This window comes from Agelaius tricolor, unplaced genomic scaffold (genome assembly GCF_023055355.1).
Source record: "Agelaius tricolor isolate 1412-34295 unplaced genomic scaffold, bAgeTri1.0.p SCAF_3, whole genome shotgun sequence".
Lineage (NCBI taxonomy): Eukaryota > Metazoa > Chordata > Aves > Passeriformes > Icteridae > Agelaius > Agelaius tricolor.
In genome coordinates, this window is record NW_027269263.1 from 43,812,440 (window position 1) to 43,822,518 (window position 10,079).

General features: G+C 43.8%; 1 protein-coding gene across 4 annotated transcripts; it reads right to left on the reverse strand.

The window, feature by feature from the left end:
* Window positions 1–428: 428 nt before the first annotated feature.
* Window positions 429–6,052, reverse strand: GPR85 (G protein-coupled receptor 85). 4 transcript variants are annotated; one of them, XM_071423667.1, is made up of 2 exons: window positions 4,779–6,052; window positions 429–3,122 (listed from the first exon to the last, which is right to left on the reverse strand). In XM_071423667.1, the coding sequence occupies exon 2, from the start codon at window positions 2,945–2,947 to the stop codon at window positions 1,835–1,837; it is 1,113 nt and encodes a 370-aa protein (XP_071279768.1). In that variant the 5' UTR covers window positions 2,948–3,122; window positions 4,779–6,052; the 3' UTR covers window positions 429–1,834. The 4 variants fall into 4 exon arrangements, with proteins under 4 accessions (XP_071279768.1, XP_071279769.1, XP_071279771.1 ...); XM_071423668.1 differs by lacking the exon at window positions 4,779–6,052 and adding an exon at window positions 4,462–4,743; XM_071423670.1 differs by lacking the exon at window positions 4,779–6,052 and adding an exon at window positions 4,442–4,743.
* Between the last annotated feature and the right edge of the window lie 4,027 nt (window positions 6,053–10,079).

A 10,079-nucleotide genomic window follows, 5' to 3' on the forward strand; every position in this document is an offset into this window, starting at 1 on the left:
ACTGCTACTTGTGTATGCATACGTTAACTTGCTGGTCATAAAACTGCAACAAAGGACAAGATATACCAATACTGAATTCAGACCTCTAGTCTTGTCTCTCCCAAAATTAAGAAAAATCTGTGTTCTTTATGACTGATCAACTCATGATTTTGTGCTTCAGTTATACACATTTTCCAAAATTAAACTGTGAAGTTAATGTCAAATACTGTGTTGTAACTTTAAATATAACTGACATATTAGAACAGATAGATGGGTAATTATGATAAACTACACAATAGTGCTACTGCAGATAATATCATTTATCAATCCTGTGGTCCCCATCATTCATGCATTTACAGTTTGGGAATACAGTGACTGCAAAGGATAATAATTCATAATGGCTACATTCTCAGTACTTCATGCTAGCTCACTAGACAAAATAAAAAAGGTTAATTGTATAACTGGAAAAATGTAAAATTTTATTCCAAGAAAATTAACAAGCTACACAGGTAAATTTTGGCAAATGCAACTTTATATTGAAATCCACACATCTGTATCTTAAAGAAGGAAAGACTCACAGACTCTAATGTATTTCTAAAATACTAAGAAATCATAGTATATGCTTTCACAAGTTAAAACTTAAATAATTTAAAACAACCAATACACCAAAATGTGCAGAAAATATAAACAAGACTGTGCCTTCAGTAGAATAAATGCTTCACAAATTGTGCAAGATATCATACTAAGGCTGCGGTCTCCCCATGACAGCTGTCTTAAAATATAAACATACATCAACTGCCTGTGTTTCTCAGAACAAACTAGAAAGGGCGGCACACCTAGAAAAAAATCATATAATCCCAGTGATGTGCATATTGATTTTGGGAACCATTGGAGCAAAAAGGAAAAAAGAGGACTAAGTGATCTTTCATGCACTCCCAAATGACTGACCAGAGTTATTGATTCAATTTTCCTTGCTTATTTGCTTCAATGCTAAACAAAATGGAAGATACTAGATAACCCTTTAAGGCAACATGTGTTTATTCTGTATAATTATAACTGTTCAATTATGACTGGATATTATCATTAACGTTGCCTAACAGACTGATATCTAGCTTTTTAAAAAATATAAATAAGAGTCTATTAAACTTTATACCAAATCAGCAAAAAACACAGAATACAGTTAAATGTTAGTAATTTCACTGTTAAGGAAAATGGTAATTAGAAAGAGTAATATATTTGGAGAAAAAAAAATTAAAGTCAAAATCTGAACAAAAATACTGCTTTGGAATGCTCCCCAAAACTTACTCACAAGGCAAACAGATTTGTAAGTGTGATAATCCAATAATGCATGGCACATCTTTAATCAGTTACAGTACTTGAGTCCCCAGTTTTCAGTCTTTGCAAAATAATAATTGTATGAAATGTTTTAAAGGTCTTCAGATGTCTAAAATTAGTTTTATCAACACATTAACCTCATATCAACTTAATTTATTAAGATGTCCAATGCTAATCTTTTTGATGTTCTTATTTTATGTAGTGATATACACAGCATTTAGCACTGATACTTAGCACCTGCTACTTTCATAATCTAGATTTCAACCACATAAAGGAATTCAGGGCAGTAGTTCAGTCCTTTGTTCTTAATTACAAACCTTCAGCAGTGGTCAGCAGGAACATGTTTAGGTTTAAAACAGGATTAGAGGTGAGCTATTGCAGAGACTGCAGAATGTTGCCCAAATCCTTACAGCTGCTGACGTCCCATTCTTGATTTTCTCCTCAAGACATGGCTACAGGCCACAATTGCTTAGCAGAGAATGGTAGTGTTTCACAAGGCTAAAGATTTACAGATGCTCCCTCATATAACACAGTAAGGTTCCCTTGGTAACCTGGATTTTCTGCAGTAAAGAAGGGTTGTGCTGAAACAGCGCCTCAGCTCCCTGTTGGAGAAAATGCAGACAAAAGGATTGATTCCAGCTTGGGCAAAACTCATCCAGACAGCGGCCGTTAGAAATCCCCCAGGTACTACAGGCCCTCTCGCAAAAACTCTCCAGTAACAGGCTACCAAATAGGGACCCCACAAGGTCAGAAAGAGGAATGTCATGATGTAGAACATTCTGCTGATTCTCTTCTCCATTTTGAACTCGTCTAAAACCAGTAGCCTCCTCCTGCCCGTGGTGTTGGCGTTCTGCCTGATTCCCAGCAAGGTTGGAGGCGTGGGACCCCTTCCGAATCCAGCCAGCCAATTAGCAGCTGCTTGACCGCTTGCTCCAGGACCATGGAAAGTCCAGTTCTGGCTCACTGCTGCAACAAACTGGACTGGCTTCATTTTCCTGCGATCGTGAACAAAAAATATCAGCTTGAGGTAGACAAGCTGTGTGGCTAGGAGGATAAGGGCAAGAAGAAGCATAAATCCCAATGAATCATTAGCCCTGAAGGAACGATGCTGGAAAGTGCATTGGTCTTCCTCCCTAATGAATGAGTAGGTGCCCACATCTAAAACTGGGGGGAAAGCCATGGCTACAGAGAGAGTCCACACCATACAGATAACAGCCAAACAAGTCCAGAAGGTCAGTCTCTTCGTATAAAAACGGTGGTGGGCAATAGCTAGGTATCTCGTGACGCTTATGCAGAATAACATGAAAGCAGTGTGAAAGCAGGACAAAACCCCCAAAAAGGCAATCACTTTGCAAGTAAGAGTCCCATACGTCCACGTAGAGCCATTTTTTACCGAGGTGAAAACAAAAGGGAAACAAATTGCAGATCTGAGGATATCTGAGCAGCAAAGATCCAACAGGAAGTAGTAAGGAGCTCTATGCAAGGTCTTATCTTTGACTAGCAAAATGGAGATCAGAAGGTTACCCACCACACTGACTCCTATTATGAAACCCAGTGAAGTCAGTTTCAGAAAAGCTGTTAAAGGAGAGAGATTTTGCAAAATGTTGTCAGCTGCATGGCTGTAGTTCGCCATAGATGGATGGATGATATGTATATTGCCTCAGTCAAGTCTCATGATCTATATTTAAGAACAAGGAAAAAATAGATCCATACATCTTACTGAAAATGTAATCCACAAACAGAACTGATCTTGTGTCTAGTCATACAGTACATCCTCTTCTTTCTGATTTGTCATGCCATCAAAATATCTGAAAAAAAATCGAGCTATCAGTTCTTAAGTTAACACAAAATGATGTCAGAAAGTGCTAGCAAAGATGTTAATTTATGGAGAACCAAATGAAGTTGTAAATTTGAGTACTATTGTTTGTTTCTAAAAAAACATAAGGCTTTTTTTTTTTTTTACTGACTATTTAGTATAATTGACTATTGGCAGATTTGTTACAGTTTCACGACTGACCAGTGCCCCTTATATTTGGTAGCACATATAATTTCACAGTTAAAGCCTCAGAGATTTTATGAATCAAAAGATTCCCAGTTTGCAAGCCCAAGAGTTAATCACTGACATCTTTTTTAAAGAATCCCCAAAGACTGCTGATATTTTGACATTACCTACATTTATTTTATGGCTACAGTATTTGTCAATGTTTTAACAGGCAACTGCTGTGTTGATATGGATCACACCCAAAGAAACCCTGCAGAATTTATGTTTTTTAACCCAAGTCACCAAAGCACATTAATCACACAGTGTTAGTTTATGCATTTTGTAAGAGAAACAGTATTCACTATCCCCCTCCCTTCCTCTATAAACAATAATTTTATCGTTTAGCCTTTTCGATAAACAGGTATCTAGACAGTCGATAGCAGTATGCTTTAGGGTGTCGTCCCCCCCGGCCTCCCCCCCTTCCCCCGTGCTTTGATGCAAATCGTTAAAGCCTCGACATAATTCATAATAAGCAACGGTCAGTGTAAATACTGAGCAAAAATAGGCAGCACAGCCCAGATATAATGCCCACCCTTTCGGGAGAGCTAGTTTTGGTTATGCTTAAATAAACATATAAATTGTTGGTTTTTTTTTTTTTTTGGTTGTTTTTCTTTTCCTTTTTTTTGCTAATTAGGGCTCCATGATTCCCATTAATCCTCCCAGTGAATCGTACCGGAACACATTTCATGCAATAAAATACAATAAAGAGCTGTCTGTTGCTGCTTTTATTTTTTTTTTTCCGGTTTTGTTTTGTTTTTCTTTTTTCTCCCTCCAGAGCCAGGGACAGGAGCCACAGCAGGCACGATCGGGCTCCTTCGTTATTCACACCAAGTGTTTCCTATGCCACCTCGGGTGTACAAAGGATATTCCCACTGAATCCCAGCAAAATCCTTCCATTCTTACCGTCCACAAAAGAGCCTGATTGCTGCTGTGTAAACAGAGGCTGATCAGATCATGGCATCGTTTTAAAACCATGAAATCAGGCTCCCCCTCCCCCCTCCCGCCAGCCCCGCCGCTCCCCCTCCTCCGTGGAGCTGTCCCCGCGGCGGCCGGCCCTGCCTCCGCGCACACGGAGCCCGCACGCACCGGCCCCGCCGCACACTCACTCACACCGCCGCCGCCGCCGACACACGCACCCACGGCCGCGGCCGCTCCCCCGCGCCCGGCCATGCTGCGCTGGACCGACTGCGCCGCGCTGCGAGGCAGCCCGGCCGCCGCTGCCTGGCATCAGCCGCATCTGCCGGAGCCGTGCGAGAGCCCCCCGCGGCGGGGAGCTGGGGAGAGCGGAAGAGGCATTGTCTGGGAGGGCTTCCATCATGCCCCTTCTTTGGAAATCAGCCCCGCAGCCCCGAGCGGGAGAGCCCTCCCAGCACGCACCTGCAGCCGCGGCAGCCCTCGGCGCCCCCAGCCCCTCTCCTCCTACCTGTTGGTGCCGGAGATCCCCACATGCCAGAGCTGCTCCTTCCCGCCGACCGGGGGCTGCTTTACCCTGGCGGTCTTTTCTATTCTCTTCTACCGTCATTCATTCTTCTTTCTCTCAATCCTTTTCCTTTCTCCTTTTTTTTTTTTCCAATTTCCCTTTTTTTTTTTTTTTTTTTTTTTTTTTTTTGCCTCGGTACCTTGGCTGAGGATCCAGTCAGTGGCTCGGGCGGCGCATGCTCGCCGCGCCTCCCCCCTGCGCGCCGAGCCCCGTCCTCCCCTGTCGCAGCGCCACAATCTCTCCCTGTAACGCAGCGGCGACGGCGGCCGCCTCAATGAGGGCACGGCAGGCTCGGCGGCAGCAGCTGCTGCTGTCTCAGAGAGGGCACGGCAACCTCGGCGGCGGCAGCAGCAGCAGCAGCGTCCTCAGTGGTGTGCAGGCAGCCCCGGCGGCAGCAGCCTCCTCAGTGAGGGGAAGGCAGCATCTTCAGCGACGGGAAGGCAGCCTCCTTGGCAGCACGTTCCCATCGCGATGTATAGCCCAGCTGGATTTATTGGCGAGCCCGGGCAAGCCAGTGAGGAAAGGGAGGGGAAGGAATTAGGTCCTGCGCTCCTTGTTTATGCCTCTGGGCTCCCCCTCCCGCCCCATTCGCTTACGACGGGGGTCTGGAAGCGCCCGCCGCGCTGCGCGTCGCAGCCTGTCAGGAGAGGCACCGGGCGGTTTCTTCAGCTGCCGCTGCTTGATCCTCCCGCTCGTGGCTCCTTTTCCTTCCTCCCGATTCCCACCCGGTGAATTCCTTCTTCCTGACCCCCGAGCCAGGGAGGGCTCCTTAACGAGCGCCGTTGTTGGCGGAGGGCGCATCCGCCGCGGGGCCGTGAGGACGCCGCACCTTTCCCCCGGCAGCCCGCGGAGCGGTTCCCGACGCGCAGCCCGAGGCCGGCGCAGAGCCGTCAGCGCGCTCGCTGCATGGCGGCAGCGATGAGCCCGGTGTCAGCCCGTTCCGCCCGCGGCAGGGCCCGCGGTCCCCCTCGGCGCGCAGGGCGGCAGCGGCGGCCGCCGCGGAGGAGCGCCGCCCGAGCCGGCGGCCGGCGGGGATCGATCCCGAGCCGTCCCGATGATGTCATGCGGGCCGGTGGGCCGGGGCGGCGGCGCCGGGAGGCGGCGGGCTGCAGCCGGGGCCGCCGCAGGGGCCTCCCGCCGGCCCCCGCACCCGCCGGCGCTGACCCTCGCTGGTGCCACCGTGGCAAAAGCAGGAGGGAGAGGGAAGGACTGGGATCCCTCCGCCCTCCCGCCTCTTCGGTTTGTGTGGAAGTTTATCCGGGAGAAGTGGGAACATGGAAGCCGTGCCCCAAGAGTAATTCGCTTTGGCTGCAAGGCAGTTGAGGAACAGCTTGTTTTGGGTCGAGAGATTTGGATCCTGAGGAACTTCTTCGCTGGGAGCTTCCGTTCAAGCCAGAATAAATCCTTCTGTGGGACAGATTTATAGGGTTGATTCATAATGTGTGTCACATCCGTGAGACTGTTAGTAGACTACAGGCATTTTTTAAGGCTGTTGTCAGGTTTGGGTTCTTTTTTTGACACTCACTAAAAGGCATTGGAATTGGTTGCCAAACCACAAAATTAGCTTCAGTAGCAGCCTGACCAAGCCTAGAGGTCTCTAGCCACTGGAAAATACATGTATTTGAAACCAACATCACACTACTTCAACCATGTGGCTTGTTTCAGATAAAATTTATTCTTAGGCAGAAAACTGACACAAAGCTCAGGTGTCACACAATTTTTAATTTTTTCAACAAACGTAATTATGAGGACATGATGGTGCTCATCTTTGGGGTGGCACGGGTTAGCTTCACTTTTAAAAATTGGGTGGTTGTTAAAGTTACTACTTCAAGTTGCACTTCTGATGTTGCAATCACCTAAGCTGTGCAGACCCCTCTCCTTTCTTTGTTGTTAAATATACATACCCACAGTGACATGAACAATAACCTTTGAGGTCATTCCTAAAATGTGAAGGGCAAGGAAGTAGCTTTAATGGTCTCTCTAATATAGAGTTCTCCAAATGCCATGCATGGAAATGAAACATTTGCAATGCAAGATTAGGAAGATTTATAATACTTAGTACTGAATGACTATAGTATGGTCATGGTCAGGGCCTATTCTTACACTGGTATGTGTAAGAATGATGATTTTCTGTTAGGAGTAAACAAGGCAACACAATCATTATCATAAAATAGATCATGTGATGCAGGTTTTAACTTTTTTTCTGTCTGGACTTTCTTTTAGGAGATGTTACAAGATTATGTTGCTATATAACATTTTAAAACTTGCTCTCCTTTTAGACCTGTAACAAACTGCTTAGAAGTTTGTGAACTTCAGAATTCATTCAGCGCTCGACCACCAGTTCAGCATAAATCCATTTGTCATCACAGGCTAACCTGAGAACAAGTGTTCTAATTTTGTTCAACAAAATGTAGACATCTAGATTGAAGTGCCACATAACAAAGTTAGTTTCCTATCATAGAAATCACTGAGAAAGATATGCATTAGGGCACAGATTATCTTATTCTGAGTCACAAATCTAAAGTCCATCACATGGCTTGAACTCCATTCTGTTTGTTATAAGGGTAGAGTCACTCAACAGAAACCTTTGTTGCCAAGTAAGAGAGTGGAGTGACATAATGCTGTGTTAAACTGTTGCATAGGTAGCAGGTCCTCCATGGAGGGGGAAAAAATCCAAGAGTCATGGGGCTGAGAATCTGGAAGGTGAAGGCACATGTCAGAACAAGATGGCTCCAGAGAGCAAGAACAGTTGGAAGGCAGGGAGAAGAGATATGTAAGGACAGGTGATGAGGTCTGTGCTAACTAGTTCTTCAAAACAGCTGCACTAGAAATATGAAAGGTTCAGAAAAAAAAGTGTGAGGCAGCCCAAGTTGCATAGTGAGTGGATTAGGGATATCCAAGAAGAATTTCTTGGGGTTTTGGCACAAGGAAGGATCTTGAATCTTGAATAAATTGTCCACCACACAATATAAGGGCGGGGGGGGGGGGGGGTAACACTAAGGGCAACACAAAGGAAACTTCAAAACACAGAGGACCCATGGTCCCAAACAAGCATATCAGAAGAAGTGATTACTCCTAGGGAAAATAAATAGCTTTCCTTGACATTTTTTCTTTTCATACTTATGTACTGCTGTGCCCTGTGAAGAAAGGGTAGAAGGAGAGTGTAAGTGAAGTACAAGCACAAGAGGGTTCGTGTACCTTATTAGAGTTAGCAGCAGACTGACTAGAACTTTCACTAGAAAATGAGAGAGGCAAGACAATTTTGCTGATTTTCTGATTTAGATCAAAGATGAGAACCATCTCCAGGTTCGGAGAACTCTGCTATAAAGTTCTTGAGGGTTATGGCACAGAGGTCTTTCATTTTCTCCCGTTTGAGTTATTTAAGTATCACAGTGAAGAAAATAACTGGTGAAATACTCAGCTTTGTTGGTGGTGACTGAGGATTCTGTATTACAAGTCTAGGTTTTTTTTCCAAATTAGGTACTATTCAAGAATGACCAAGGAACACTGTTTAATGAATTGGATCCACTAAGTCCATTTCCAGATCAAGATCATCTTTTTGTAAAATCCTACTTTGATATTCTCAGTCTTTGATATCATCTGCAGGTCTCGGCAGTTCTCTCCCCTGAGGGGATGGCTGGGCTCACGTGGACAAGGAGCCAGGAACGAGTGCAGACATGGGTCACAGTTCAATACTATCACAGAGGAATTTGTTGGTGTGTAAGCAGCATTTGGGATAGTTGCCATCTATTTCTTTTGAGAATATGTGCCTTGAAATTCACAGTTGTGAACCAGGTGAGGATGCTGCGTGACTCCTGTGGTTTTGAACCCTTTCCTCAGAATGTGAGAGGGTTTTGAGAAGTCTGACACTGAGAAATCTCACTAATGGAGTCTGAGGTAGAGATTGGGTTAGAAGAATTACAGTTGATTAGATGGGTTGAGATATTGTCCTCACTAAGGTCATTAATGTCTCTCGATTATTTCAGTGGAATGAGGAGTTCAGCATGGGGCCAGAAGTTGTCAGTAGCAAAAACATTTCAGTAATTAATGTGTTTACTGACTGTTTTGAAATCTGTATATATGTAACATCAACCTGTTCTGCATAACGTGAATTTAAGCACTGTAGGATTTTCCAATATTTCTACAACACAGGAGAAATAATCTACAAGGTGTGCCTACCCCTGTGCAGAGGCCAGCACAAGATTTATGTATTGCTTGAGAAACTGTGATAGATGCTACTAAAGTGCATCCTTTTCAAAGGGCTCAAGGAATTTTTTCAAGGGAACTTTCTTGCCTGTGCAGTAGATTTGTGCAACTTTGGAGCAGTATTTAAGTAGGACTTATATAATACAGAGACCTGTGTAGGACCCCTGCACAATAGAGAATGTCACCTGCAATATATTTGGTTCTTATTCTCAGTAAAGTGTTTTCAGAGTAAAGACATTTGTTGGCAGTGTCTGGCTCCTGGGTTGGCTCTCAACACAAACATAAATTTCACCCCACACTGAAAATCTCTTTAGTGGTCTCTGTCTCAGTGATGCACGTTTTCATCTACAACAAAATTGCATTCATGTGACTATAACAATTCTTATGGATAATAATTATATTTTTAATGTTAGCATTTACCCAGACTCTCTGATGTTTTATAAATATTTCTCAAAAACATTTAATTCAGTATTTTAAAAAATATTTCATAGTTGCCCTTGAAAATTAATTTGGTTCTTAAAAGTAGATCTGTGCTGCACTTTTACACAGGAATAAATGAAGGTTTAAATACAAAAACACTTATCTGCCAAACATCTGAAAAATGCTTTGTCCTGCAAAGAAAAAAATGCTCTGCATTACTCTAATAGGAGTGAAGCACCTATATACTTCTAAAAATCCCTTTAGATACTTACCTGTTTCCTTTGGCTTCTAAATACCTTTCATCAGTTTGTTCACTAGGGCTGCATTTGAAAGACTGGACACATCTTTTGCATTTAGGTTTTGTAGATAAACTGCTACATCAGTGTTGCAGTGTTAAGTTCAGTTATTGTGCAATTTAGGTAGTGTGGACATGGAATTACTTGACTTCACTTGCATATCAGGTAGTTAAAAGTGCAAATGAACTTAACTGTGGCCGTGGGTAATTAGCAATGTTAAATTGCACTGCTAATTAGTTGTGTCTGCAAAAAGATAAGATACATTTTTAAAATGCTGGACTTCAGAAATGGTAGTTTTACATATATGATTAGAGGGAAAAAG

What these genes read in the sequence shown, in the direction of transcription:
- GPR85 (XM_071423667.1), bottom strand. Translation starts at nt 2,947, where the DNA reads ATGGCGAACTACAGCCATGCAGCTGACAACATTTTGCAAAATCTCTCT.